This window comes from Lipotes vexillifer, unplaced genomic scaffold (assembly GCF_000442215.2).
Source record: "Lipotes vexillifer unplaced genomic scaffold, Lipotes_vexillifer_v1.1 scaffold1788, whole genome shotgun sequence".
NCBI lineage: Eukaryota > Metazoa > Chordata > Mammalia > Artiodactyla > Lipotidae > Lipotes > Lipotes vexillifer.
This window is the reverse complement of record NW_006777232.1, coordinates 25,428-40,052: the sequence shown is the minus strand read 5'-3', so window position 1 is coordinate 40,052 and position 14,625 is coordinate 25,428. Positions and strand designations below refer to the sequence as shown.

The window sequence follows — 14,625 nt, the reverse complement described above, 5'->3', positions numbered from 1 at the left end:
GGGCTACAACTCAATTCGCATTTTCTTTACTTATGACACACATTTAAGAAACTGTTACCTTATGTTGGTCCCCAGCCCAGTTCTCTGTAGTCTCATCAGAAAATTAGGTGGTTGTTTTGTTAGCTATTCTGTCACTTAAAACCTTATCTTATAACCCATATTTATGATTCAAAGGTGAAAGTTACTCTTGTATGCGTAGTTATGGCTTAACAGGAAAGTAGTTAACTGGCTTTGCTTTTAAAAAGAATAAAGCGCAACAATATAGATTTAAGTAATGGTTTGGCAATAAGCATAAATGAAAGGTAAAGAGGCCAGTCTTTACCTGACCAAAGCCAACAGCTATTTTAATTCATTAAAATACACTTCACAGCCACTATGATTTGTCTGGCACTGATTCCAAACATACTGAGCGGCTCATTCGGCTTTTCACTCCGAGGCACTCCTGGCACTGCCAGCTGATGGACCAGGATGTCAGGCACCATGGATACCGCTGCACAAACAGCCTCCCCGATGCCACCTGGAGAAGCAAGGGACATTAGGCTCTGCTCTGGAAACAGCTAGTCAGCCTTAAAACCCCATCACATAGAGGCCTTTGAATTTGTGGTTCCCAGGGAAAAATATTTTTCACTGGCCGTTGATTCATAAACAACCATTCCCTGACTGACCAGAAGCATTCTCATTCAAAAGTGCAAGTCTCCAAATTGCTCCCAGCCTCACTTATGGCAGGGGCTCTTTCCACTGGGGCTCCATGGATGCAGGCGTCTGTGGAACTCAGATTCTCAAAGCTGTCAGGAACCTATGAACTGGATGCCGACTTCAGAAGGGCCGGCTTGCAAGGCTGGGGCCCCGGGTTGGTGCCTGGGCAGTGGGCTGGTGCGAGTGCCCTGCATCGAAAAGACACATTCCCTACTGATAAGGGTGGTCCCTGTGCCTGGACTCTGATACCACAGGGTGGTTTAGGGGGCGCACCTGCTTTCCTCTGGGAATCGGGAAGTTTGGCACGTGCCGGGCAGCGACCAGCCCTCAATGAAACCCAGGGCGCTGAGTCTCGAGTGGGCTCCCTGGGTCTCCAGGGAGGCATCTGTCACTGCCGGAGAAGGGAGAGTGCTCGGCTGGCCCCTCATGGGAGGGAGAGGGGAAGCCGAAGGTGTGGGGTTCTCCACCCCCGACCCGCGTCTTCTGTCCTTGGGGGTGCTGGTGCGTGCCCTTTCCCTGTCATCAACCTCAACCAGGAGGGCACTGGAGTGCTTTCCTGCAGATCACGGGGGTGTTCTTGGGGCCCCTGACACGCGAACACATGAAGCTCTCCACTCCCTCCTCTGCCCCACCTGACCTTCCCTAGCCAAACAGTGCCCAGCCCCCTCTCCCTGGCCACACTTTTCCTGCGTTTGCTGTGTTCTCTACTTGCAAGGCACCATTGCCATTTTTTTGTGGGGGGCAAACTATTATTCATTCAATACTCAAGAGCAGCTGTGAAGCTTCTTATGACACCTCCCCTCACAATGCCAAGTTAGACACTCCTCTGCACTGCCACTGAACCAGCTACCCAGGGACCAGGCACTGCACACTGTGCTGAGCACACACAAATGAGGATGGGCATGGCCCCACCCTTGGCCAGCCAGTGTAGGCGGGCAAGAGACCCTATACCCATACCGTCGCAAAGAGCAAGTAATACAGGTTGCTGGGTGAGTGGCTGGCTGGAGGTGCTGCCCACGATCATGGCACACCTCTGGTCAAGGAAAACAAAAACACGCTGCACCAAAGCAGACTTTCAAAGTGGTCCCCAAGGCCTGCACACACCTTCTGAAGAGTGATCCTCCACTGTGATAATCTGGCCACCTGTGGCTTTTGCATTGGAGATGACGGTGGCTGCATCCAGGGGTTTAACAGTAAACAGGTCGATGACGCGGATAGAAATATCTGGAGAACAGAGATAACCAGCTTGGTGTATGAAGCAGACTCAGAATAAAAGACAGATTGGGGCACACAGGCAGCCCGAGTCCTACCACTCCCAGCTTGAACTTCAGCATTCAGCAACAACCAACTGACCTTCTTGCTTAGAAAGATCATCGGCGGCTGCTAAGGCTTCATGCAAAGTCACTCCAGCTCCAACAACTGTGAGCCTGTCGTTGACACTGTTGCGGACGACCTAGTGTTGCACCCACAAAACAAAAATGCTGTGCTTACTACACACAGAGTGTGTCTCAAAGTGGAGGACCCTCTGCTACACTGCTCTCCTGAGCCTACCAATTTCACTCCTTAATAGCTCACTATAAAAAAGGCCGAGTCAGCACACTGAGCAACAAGGACATGTTATTTTTAATAAGCCCCACTTCATGTTTGTTTAACAAATTCACCTACTTTTCCTCAGGATTCAAGATGCCAAATTACTAAGTTCTTTTACAATATGTATGCAAAATGACCCTTTAGCAAAGCAGGTGGATTTCCAACTGGGATGTGAAAGGCTGAAGGCTGGAAGCAAGCTGTACAGCCCATCTGCTCCAGAGCATGGACTCACACCCACCAAGGGGTCTGAAAAGGCACCACCTCTGGACTGCTTGAACATCTTGCTGGGGCACTCACACAGAATGGACTCCCATCATGAACATGCTAATGGGGACCATTTGGGGGCATTTTTGAGGTGCATGCCCAAGTGCTCTGTGAAGCCCGTGCATCAGTGGACCCCTTCTGTGGCTGTGGAAAGCAAATCTCAGAGCAGGAGGAACTCGCCAGGGCAGGGCTGAGACCAGCAGCCAGGCCCATCTGCCTTCAAAGCCCATGCTCCCAACCAGTCGCTACTCTGTAAGCAGACAGGGTTCTCTGCTCTTTTTTTCATCGTTTTGTTTCCTCCAAAGTCACCCAACCAAAGGCATCTGGAAGTCTGCATTGCATTCCTCTGTACAGCTTTTCCTGTAGCTTAAGAGCCACTGCTGACTACAGATATTCAGGACTTCAAACCACCCATCCCCATTCTTCGAGAATGTTCTAGCATTTTCACACACGCACGCACACACACACACACACACATACATGTATAGATACATACATATACACATATACATACACACACCTACGTCCCCCTTTGCAAACCCAGCCCTTGAATTATCCATGGCATGCATATTATCACACACGTATTAACTCACATCAGGAAGCTTACTTCATTTTGTCAGGACAGGACAAACATCGGGGGGGGGGGAAAAAGAAGAGAGATATGAGAAAGCTTTGAAAACCATATGACTATCACCAAGACACACTCCCCACCACCCCTGGAGACAAACATATGGCTTTGAGTTAAACATGGGAGTCCAGGGAACAATAGTGTGAACGTGTAGTTCACACTGAAGTGAATAGTACAGCTTTTCCATTCAGCAGAATGGAACTATGGGGGACTACTGACTGCTCTGGGTACACCTGCTCTAATGTGGCACTAAGGCCATCCAGCGCTCACTCATTCTCAGCACTAGCCGCTGTGAATTCTGGAGCAGCCTAGCCCGTAACAATCAAGTTGTAAGTCACCTATTGCTCTTCAAGAGTGGCTATCAGTCTTTCACATACTTAAGGAGAGTATTAATGATTTTCTAAAAGGCTTATAAGATAAAGACAGGACAGAAAACTTTTCTATGCAGTATGATCTCAACTAAGATATACACATATATATATATACGTGTATATAGAAAAAGCCAGGAAGAAAACGCGCCCAAATGTCTGTAAGCACTGCTCTCTAGGTGGTGGGCAGTCACTTATTTTCTCCACAGACACTGCTAGTTTTCTGCATGCACAGCTCCGACAGGCAGGCACACAGGTGCCAGGGTGCCGTGGGGGCTTGAATCCTGGTCTTCCTGAACACCTTCTCTGGCCCTCATCTACAAAACATGGCTGGCTGCTAACAATCTGTGCTTCTAGGGCTTTCTCAAGGATACAGGAGATAGGAGGCACCTTGCAATGCCAGCCTTTATCAGCAGGCCTGGGGGCGAGGCCACAATCCTTGTGAAAAACCAACCTCAGGGTCACACAATGGCCAGAGGCAAGATGGTTCATATTTGTTTGTTATATTCCTGGCCTTGGACCTGCAAAACCAGATCCTAACAGATATACTATTCATCTGAAATGGGTTCTATTATTTTGTTTAGCTTGAGGCTGTGATAAGGTACAGCAAAGCAACAAGTTGTTACCAGCTTATCTTTAAGGGCTCAACAAAGAGACTCCTTTCAGAAAGGAGAAAAGTTCAGTTCAGGCTGATACTGGCAGAATGTTCCTTCCTGAAGAAAAGCAGGCAAAGGTCATGAATTTTTTTTAAACTAGTGCAAAGAAAGAATGAAGCCGTCAACTGTGTATGTCTCTAGCGCTGGCTTCAAGAACAGTGCTCTCCACATGAACTGATACTGGAAGACACTGGAGAACTTAAGGCCTTACCTTGGCCCGTCCAATCTCAAAGATTTCATCTGGGGTGTAAATAACTGCAGTTTCTGGCCGACTGATGCGAATGTAGCACATCCCCTACGGTGTAAATGAACACCAGAGCCACAGTTTAGAAAATCAAACTAAATTTCCAACTAATAAACTTCAAAAAGAAGTGGGGGAGGACCTAACAATTCTTTGTACTAAAAACGAAATGTGCCTTTTGGAGTGAGGGCCAGCTGTCACGGGGTCAGGTTACTACGAAGGACCCTGCTGGGTGCCCTGTGACGAGCCCTCCACACTGCGCTGGCTCACCCATGTAGGAAAGCTTTCTCAAATATAAATCGATGTGTTGTGTCTCCACAGAACATAAACGTGGGGCAGGAGCACTGACTCACCTTGAATAGAAAGCCTACAACACATGGGAAACAACTTTTGTCCCAACAGCTTCTAATGCTCCATCCTCAGAAGTACCTTAGACACTGGAATCTAAAATGACTATTTCTCCAACAAAATGATGTAAATACGTTTTTTTACCACCTTGAACATATAAACAGGAATGTAAATGAATACTCAAATGTCTCGAGTATTTGTTAATTTACGCACATATTGAAACCATATGTGATAGACCAATATATGAATTTAGGAACACTGATTCCTTTCGTTCATTTACACGTTATGAACTAGTTCTATTTGGTGGATTTTTATGAGGTACAATTGACTTAAGTGGAGCATATGCCCCGAATTCTGATAAGTTACACACCGTGTAACCATCTCCTGAGTCTGGATAGCATTTGCACCTTCCCAGAAAGTTCCCTCACACCACTCTCCTGTCACTCTCCCCACCCAAGAAGCAACCTCTATTCTGATTTCTGTCACCACAGCTTTGTCTCTTTTGAACTTCCCACAAATAAGATCCTGCAGCACACAAGATTGTACTGTACATGCAAGGACATAAAACAATGTCTAGGATATAGCAAGTAGAAAAATCCAGAACTATGTGTGAGGCCACTTAGGTTTAAAGGAAAAAAGTCAAAGAAACTCATGTCTCTAACACGTTGGAAATGCTTGGAACGGAACTTGCACAACCCACTCCAACTGTGCCCAGGGTTGCCTGTGCAGGGGCATGGGTGTGTGCAAGGGCTGCAGGGTGAGGTGAGTCTGGCGACCGCTAGCTAGACTGGTTAGAAAGATAAAGATTCTGTCCTGTAGCCTCTACTGCAGCTGGGTTCTGGACAGGAGTTAGGTTGTGTCCATCTGATGCCCCTGGGTGAGACTTCAGGAGGGGCAGGCAGGGCAGAAGCCAGACTTGTACCCTTCTAAGCTGTTTCTGAGGGTGGGACAGGGCTGGGAACCCCCGGGTTTGTCTACAGTGGCCTCCCACTGGCAACTGTCCAGTTTTCTGATAACAGGAGGTGGCAGCTGCATGGGCTGTGTCTAAGGCCAGCACATGATGGCTTGTCGCTGGAGCCCACTTCCGTGGCCCTGCCAAGGGCTCCCTGTCTCAGAGCCCCAGAACATTCCCTCCTTCTTGACCCAAGTCCCACCCGATACAGGTCGTCAGGGGTTCGAAATTCTTCTGCACTGTTTTTTACAATGCGAATGTATTCATATTCTTCGTGGTTCATCACCCTTTTTTGGGGCAATGGTTCTACTTTTAAAAGGAATCCTACAACCAAATTTCCTATAACGAATATCTATCTTCTTTATGCTGAGAAAAAAATGGGAAAAAAAAATCAAACCATCAGTACCAAACTAGCATCAGAGCCCAGAAACATCTTCTGTCTGCACCAGTGTCCCCTTAAAAATACCTTGGTATTGGCTGCCAGGAACACAGCATGCTCCGTTGAGATGGCATCACTTGGATAGAAAATAGTGCAGTTCGGAACCGTTCGGAACATGGCCAGATCCTCCAGGGCCATCTGGGAGGGGCTGTCTTCACCTGAGAAAGCAAAGCCATAGCCCAACAAAAAGATGAGCCTGCTCTCTGTCAGTCAAGCAAGTGGGCTGGCATGGTGGCCACCATCGCAGCACACGTCACTGCCACACTCCGCATGAGGCTCCTCACTGACATTGCTAGCAACATGGCATAGGCCTCTTCTTGGCCCCAAGCCTCGCCAACACCTGGCACACAGTCACAGTGCTGCTGCCCTAAGTGACCCAACACTCCTCCCTGAGCACCAGGCCTCTGGCCCTGTTCTCTTCTCCCTAGGAGGCCCCTCAGACTCTGTCATTTCTTCTCTGCTCTCCTACCTTCTCCATCAAGAGGCTAAAGTTTTCAGACTCAAATGGTCTCATCCATTTCTCATGGCCTTCAAAGTAGCTGAGCATTACAGAACATAACCTTTGGGGTGCCCTCAGGGTGCTGCTGGAACTCAGGGGGCCTTCGTGTGTGGGGGAAAGAAACTCTGTGGAAAGAGAAAGCCCAGTGTATACCAGGGTGGCCTAGCTCTTCCAGCTAGGAAGGGAACTGTCACCGTGTACACTGCCTGGCCTGGGACTGCTGTCTCTCCTCAGAACCCCAGCTCCCCTGGGCTGGACCTAGAGCCACTTCTCCACTTAGCTGAGTTGAAAACTTACTCCTTACCCAGCCCCAGGCAGAGAGCCCAGACCTCCTCTCTCTTTGCTCTCTTCCCCTTCACCTGGCCCATCCAGAGACTTCTTAGCCAGTCCTGCTCTCCCAGGAAGTCCCCAAGATGACACCCAAACATGCACTTCCAGCTCTCCCCTCCAGCATTTGGCAGCAAGTGTAAGCTGTCACATCTACCTTGACTTGCCCTGCCACAGGAATGTCAGGTGCCCCATCTTTCTAGACTCCCCATTTCTGTCATCCACGAACACGACACCCGAATGTTTCCCAGGCAAGAAACCCCTGGGGAATGGGGTTTTGCTGTTCTTGCAGTCTGAGACTCCTCCTTCTGTCAGCAATGTTGAAATATTTCTTCAGGTTCTCACAGATTCGCCCGATTTTCTATCCACTGCTAACACATACCTCGGTCCTCCTCCTGGCTCCCGTGTTTCCCACAGTTTCCATGTAGCCCATCCACGGTTAATGCCCATGTGTTGGGTGCCTCGAGGTTTCCCATTCTGTCCAAGCAGGCTGCTCGGGCCAGCAGAGCCCTGGCGGGCTGTGCTCCTCGCTTTGCTGTGCCCATGCTGCTCGTCCCCACTTAGACTAAGGCAACCAGAGAGCAGTAAACAATTCGGTGATGCCAGGGTGACCCAATCCCTACCTAGTATGTGGTTTGACAAAGAAGAGGCACTCAGGACAGATAATTATACCTTGGTGACAGAAAAAATGGGCACTTTTCAGTAATACCAAGAGATCGGCTCAAAATTTACCCAGAGTGTCTGGAACTTCTAAAACATGACATGGCTTTTTTCAAAAAGGAGGTTATGATAACCAAACATTACGGAACCTTGAGTACGCTGGCAGTTCAACCTCTTACAGGCTAATCTTTCTCTGTAAAGGAGGAAGGCGATTAAGATGACGGCATTGAGGACTCATACCTATGGATACCCCACAGTGGGACCCAATAAGGTTGATGCTGGTTTGAGAGATGGCTCCCATCCGGATCTGATCAAATGCTCGGGTCAAAAAGGCAGCGAAGGTGCAAAGAAAAGTAACCATCCGACCACGGGTGGCGCATCCCAGTGCCACGCTCACCTGCAACACAAAGAAGGCGAATCAGAACACTCCCAGCCCCCACCGCCCCTTCCGTTCCCCAGCACAGAGTGTGGGGATCTCAGGGAAATCTCTACTCTGCACCCTGTCACCTTGCCACCCCTCCCCCAGGCACCTACCTGGGAAAAACCCAAACCTGGCAAATTCACGTTGTCCCCTGAATGCTGCCAGAAAAGAGAGGAACTGCAGTGTTAACCCTGCTCCTTCAAATCCAAGATGTGGAAGCTCGGGACACTCAAGGCCGCCCTGCAGTCCCCGTGGGTCTCCTTCCTATTCTCTTCCCCTACCTTCTGTCCCCTCTCTCCCTGCCCCTTCGCATGCTTCCCCTGGGCACTTCCGGGGGCAGTGAGGTGAACAACGGAGGCTCTCCTATCCCATCCCCACGTCCCCACCGTGTCATTAGGAGACGGGGCAGACCGGTACCTACTTGAGGTCCACTTGCCCACCCTGCTGACCCTCCTCCTTCTGCGTTCTCAAGGGCACCTCTGACCGTGCAATTATTCCCTCCCCTCCCATGTTCCCTCAGTTTCTCCCTCTCTGATCACTGAAGTGTCTGCTAGTATCTTCCATCTTCCCCCCTCACTTTCACCTTGTCCTCCCGCTCCAGGTGCTGCCCTTCGTCTATGTTCTCCTTCACAGGAAACTTCGCACCCTTCCTCATTTCCCACTTTCTGCCCGTTTCCCTTCATCTAGGCTGCCATTCCCTGTGAGGGGCCCAGAAGCTGCCAAATGCAGAGGTCACCTGACCCTGTCTGCATCATATCTGACCTCTCGGCAGCCTCCAGCACTACAGACCACCTGTCTCACTGAACGCTGCTTCTCCTGCCCAGGCTGGTTCTGCTGGGCAGGGCACCTAGACTGAGTCCTGCCTCATCCTTCTGCTTTCTCAAGGGCACCTCTGACCGTGCAATTATTCCCTCCCCTCCCATGTTCCCTCAGTTTCTCCCTCTCTGATCACTGAAGTGTCTGCTAGTATCTTCCATCTTCCCCCCTCACTTTCACCTTGTCCTCCCGCTCCAGGTGCTGCCCTTCGTCTATGTTCTCCTTCACAGGAAACTTCGCACCCTTCCTCATTTCCCACTTTCTGCCCGTTTCCCTTCATCTAGGCTGCCATTCCCTGTGAGGGGCCCAGAAGCTGCCAAATGCAGAGGTCACCTGACCCTGTCTGCATCATATCTGACCTCTCGGCAGCCTCCAGCACTACAGACCACCTGTCTCACTGAACGCTGCTTCTCCTGCCCAGGCTGGTTCTGCTGGGCAGGGCACCTAGACTGAGTCCTGGGGCTCGGGCCACACTCCTCCTTATCTGCGCCCTCCACGGGGAACCAGCATATGGTCCCATTGTGTCACTCTGATGTGCTTGATGCTAACCACCCCTCTCTCTCTCTATTCTTCACCTCCCCTGGAACGCCAGGCTCACATACCCTGGCAGGCTTCAAACTAGAAGATGAACATCTTGGGGGTAAACAAAGATCGTCCGAGGGAAACATGGCTGTGACTGGTCTCAACGTCAAGATCCTTGACTCCCACATCTGTCTGCCAGCAAAAGGGCCCAGGGCCTACTTCCTGCTGTCTCCCTGATAATCGCCTCCCAGTCACTGACTGCCAAAAGGCGCTCTCTCACCCACATCGGGTCCTTCAGTCGGGCAACATCCTGGAGTGTAAGAGCTCCGGATCAAAACAGAAAGGACAATTCGAAATAATCACAGCAGCCTTGAGAAACTACAGAACTCAAAAGGTTGGATAACAAATTCTTTTTTAAGTCAGGGGTTTTCCAATTCTTTTAACAAAACTGAAAGAGAACCTAATGCAACTGTCAACCCTTTACAAATAATTTTGCACTGACAACTTTACATGAAAGATCACTGTGTGATTTTTGGCTTATAACTGGGAAGGAACAAATGAATTTTGAATGATGTTGCCACAACAAAACTCTTTCACTTACCATTTCCCTTCCCATCACCTTATTTATGTAAACAACATTTCTTGGCACTTACATCATTAAAATACGAATAGATTTTATTCTGAAACTTGCCTCATTCTAGCTTTAAGTGTATTTAACCAATGCTATACAAGCTAATAATTATAACTGTAGCTCAATCCAGAAGAAAAAAAATTGTAATGCTCCAAGGCCTATGGACATAGGAAAATTTTTAAAAACTATCAATGTATATGCATATTTTTATTGCAGAAAAGAGCTGTCAATAAAAGGCTTTCATGCATAAATGTATTTGGGGAAGCAGAACGGAAATAAGAATTCAAGTAGAAAAACGGATTTAATTTCTGACAAAGAGAGCCTTCATGTAATTGGATGATTTGAGTATTAAAGTGTCACAAATTTCAATATACGGGAAATTATATCCTTTGCATCTACTTAAATCTGTGATGAAAAATTTAGATGTTAACTTAAAGCTAGGCAGAAAAATATCTAGTTTAGAAAAACACATTCAGCAGTTTGGAAAGCAAACACATTTGGAGATAAATGATCTATCCTCTAACCTACCTGGCACCCCCATCCCCATTCTAACAGGTACCCTGACCCCCCCACCCCAGGGCCCAAAGAGAGCTGTGTTCCCAAAACCCATTCCTCCCCCAGTCTTGTCCATCTCAGAAGCGACACTCCTCTGCTCCCAAGTGCTCTGGCCTATGCCCTACTGCCAGCCTTGGTTCCTGCCCTGACACCTACCCCATGGCATCCTGCCGACTCTCCTGTCAAAGCTGATTCTGGATGAGTCTGCTTCTCTCCAACCCCACAGCTACTGTCCTGGTCCAAGTCGCCATCTCCTGTCACCTCCCCCACTTCCCCCAACTAGCTATTCTCCACACCGGTCTTTCCTTCTGCTCCCTAAACAGCTCAGATTTGGGCATGCCACAGAGCTAGCTGGGCCCTCTGCTGGGAATACCGTCCCCCCAAGATCTATGCATGACTGACTCCTTGTCACTTAAGTCTCAGCTTAAATGTCACGTCCTCTGAGACCTTGCTCCTGACTGGCCCTAGTCACGCTATCACTGTAGTCACCAGTTTCACCCGGTAGCACTGGATACTACCCACTTGCTGGCTGCTTCTTTATTCGCTTTTTTCAGTTGCTGACTGAAAGAATCAATGAGTTAGGAAGCAAGCTTTTTGATAGGCGGCTCAATTCAGAAAATTATGAATTGTATTTTTTTCCATTCAAAATGGAAACAGCTTAGCTTAATGAGACCCACAGAAAAATGTACATATTCTTACAATTGCAATGACCTACTTTACTGAACAGGGGGGCTTAAATTCCAACATTGACAGGGCCAGGGAAGCACCGTGAACAAATGAGTGGGCCAGCAGGACGCAGGGACATGGTGAGCTGGCTGTGGACCCCCATCTAAATGGGGCCCTTGCTTGGCTCCAGCTAACTGGTGGCAGGCAGGAAGGAATGTCGTCCCAATGTTGCCAGATCTTCCCAATCTTCAAGAGAATCCAGAAATTTGGATTCCATATAAAATTTCCTGACTTTTAAAAAAGCTGGCAGCTGGGACTTCCCCGGCAGTCCAGTGGTTAAGACTCCATGTTTCCAACACAGGGGGTGCAGGTTTAATCCCTGGTCGGGGAACTAAGACCCCACATGCCACATGGTACAGGCAAAAAAAAAAAAAAGCTGGCAACTAATTTAAAATATTTGTAAATACTACTTGTTCCAAATACAATATCTCTGGTGGTCACGTAAGGCCTGCTGGCCCACAGATTTCTGGCCAGTGCTGTTTTTGGCCTCTACGATGTGAAGGTACATGTGCGCTGGCCTCCGCACTGGCACAGAGCTTTACAAGTCAAGGCGTTTACTTGCACAAACTCCTTTCTCTCTCTTGAGGGGAGTGTGTGTGGATATGTGCATGCATAGGAGACTCCTGCATTAATGTCATCCTGGGAAGAGACTGAAGCACAGATAAGCAGAACAGCTCTACCTAAGGCCATAGCACTACTGACATTCTTGAGGCTGCAATTAGGGCAACATTTGAATATCTAGGATATATTAGGCCCCATGCAACATGGTGGAGAGAAAAATCATAGTCCCTTGTAGCTTTCAATCTATTGGCCTCTGGGATGTTGTAGGATTGCCTGGTTGTGGGATGGGCAGGGCAGGAAGAGTGGGGTCACCTAGAGCTACCAGGGAGCTGGGCATGCTTTAGGCCTGGAGACCTGAGGGCAGATGGCTGGAGCCCCTCCCTGCAGTCCTGGAAGTCACCCCTCAGACACTGCCTGGCTGCTCTATACTTGTTTTCCCCGACACTTTTTTCCTCCATTTCCTTTGCTTTTATAAGTGGAAAGAAAAACTGTAACACAGCGCAGGCCTCCTATGTCTGGTGGGCCACTGTTTGTCAATGAGAAGGCTCCAGATGGATGTTCCCAGCATACATACCATGTTTTGCTCAGAAGAACACTCAATGAAGTGCTCAGGGTGTTCCTTCTTGAATATCTCAGAGAAGGTGGAGTTCTTGCTGTCACCGTCCAGCACAACGACTCTGTCATTTGCACGGCCCAACTTAGCCAGAGCCAAACCACATGCTTTCCGAGTAGCTATCTGGAAGTTAAACAGTAGAGTTTCTTAGAATGGGTTTAGAAGGAAGGTGAATTGGTAGAATTATAAATTGTCATCTACCTTAATGAAGAAAGAAAATTTGTGATTCACCAATAATCTCCTTTAGGGTCATAAAAAAGGACTGCTAGCCAATTTTAAATCCATACTTGGCTCACTGGGTATCAATTTCCCCCAAATAAATTTATTCTTCTGTCCCACTCCTATAGTTGATTTAAAAATTTAAATTTCCCCAAATGCAAATGCCTCTGTGAGTGTTTAACTATAAAACTGATGATACTCACTGTAAATATTAAAAAGTAGAACTTTAGAAACATAATACAAATAATAATTCTATTAGGATATTGTTTGAGATTGGACTCAACCTACGGATTAATTTAGGGGAGAACTGACATCCTTACAGTATTGAGTTTTTCTATTAAAAAAAACAAGGTTTGGCATTTCCTCAAAGAGTTAAACAGAATTACTACCACCCAGCAATTCTACTCCTAGGTATATACGCAAAAGAAAAACACATCTATACAAAAGACTGTACACAAATGTTCATTGCAGCATTATTCACAATAGCCAAAAGGTAGAAACAACCCAAACGTCCAGCAACAGATGAATGGATAAATAAAACATATGATATACCCATAAAACGGAGTACCGCCACCACATGGATGACCCTCGAGAACACAGTGCTAAGTGAAATAAGCCAGACTCAAAACTTTGCATATTATATGATCCCATTTACATGAAATGTCTGGAATAGGCAAATCCACAGACACAGAAAGTAGATTAGCAGTTACTAGGGGCTGGGTGGGAATGGAGAGTAACTGCTAATGGGTATAGGGTTTCTCTTTGGGATGACGGAAATGTTGTAAGATTGAGTGTGGTGATGGTTGCACAACTCTGTCAGTATGCTAAAAACCATTGAATTGTACATTTCAAATGGGTAGATTATATAGAAATCTATAGCTTTATATATCTCTATTATCTCAATAAAGCTGTTTAAAAATCAAGGTTTGCCTCCTCATTTATTTGTCTTTGTTCATTCATCTAAACACTCTTAAAAATATTTTTTAAAACAGGCAATTCATGTAGATGAGTACAAAAGTCAAGTTATGAAAGAATATCGAGTGAAAAGGCCACCTTCCTCCCACTCTCCCAGTTCCTCTCCCCAGAGGTAAGGGAAATGACAGGTTTGTGTAGCATCCTTTTGGCAATGGTCTACTCACAAATACTTGGTGAGCATCTCATGCATACAAGGCATGTGAGCTTCTTTTAGGGCTATAGTTTTATAAGTATCTTAACAAAGACCTTATATACTTAAGTTTATTTTTAGTTATTTTAGTTTTTACTACCATTGTAAAAGGGATAACCTCTCCATTTTATTAATATAAGAATCAATCTTTGTATATTAGTTTTGCTACAAGCTCTCTTTCTGGACTCCTCTTATTTCTAACCATTTTCTGTCGATTCTCTTGGGCTTTCCAGACATACAACTCTACCACCTGCAAAAAGGCTTGCCTTTTCATTGTCAGGACTGAGTCTTTTATTGTTAATGATCATAATTTCCCCCCTCCTAATACTGGTGAATGATATGCATTACTAATTTGAACTTCACTGATTCATACATTTCTTTAAGGTACTGAGTTGAGACCGGTGAACATTTTATTTAGAATTTTTACATCAATATTCATAAGTGAGGTTGGCCTGTAGTGTTTTCCTTTGGGCTAGCATTATAACATTTTGGCTTCATAAATGTCTTTTTCCATATTCAAGAAGGTTTGACATAGCCTAGGAATTCACGTATTCCTTGAAGGTTAAAATTAAGTCACTCTTGCAACTTAGTGAGCCTGGCACTTTGGAGGTATAACTCTTGGACAGTTTTCTCAAATTTTTCTATGGCTGTTGATCTACTTAAGTGTTTTGTGTCTTTTTAGTCAATTTTGGTATTTTATGTATTCCTAAAAGAGGTCCCTTTTTTTT

At 46.9% G+C, this 14,625-nt stretch overlaps 1 protein-coding gene across 2 annotated transcripts in view; it reads right to left on the bottom strand.

The window, feature by feature from the left end:
• Positions 1-344: 344 nt before the first annotated feature.
• The window catches only part of TKTL1 (transketolase like 1), a 28,361-nt gene continuing 14,080 nt past the window's right edge, over positions 345-14,625 (bottom strand). For both annotated transcript variants that reach the window (XM_007450827.1, XM_007450828.1), the window contains exons 7-13: positions 12,475-12,636; positions 7,909-8,065; positions 6,210-6,340; positions 4,414-4,497; positions 2,050-2,149; positions 1,801-1,920; positions 345-517 (exon numbers count right to left, since the gene is read on the bottom strand). In XM_007450827.1, coding sequence (XP_007450889.1) covers positions 345-517; positions 1,801-1,920; positions 2,050-2,149; positions 4,414-4,497; positions 6,210-6,340; positions 7,909-8,065; positions 12,475-12,636 — 927 coding nt within the window. The remainder of the gene's footprint in view (positions 518-1,800; positions 1,921-2,049; positions 2,150-4,413; positions 4,498-6,209; positions 6,341-7,908; positions 8,066-12,474; positions 12,637-14,625) is intronic.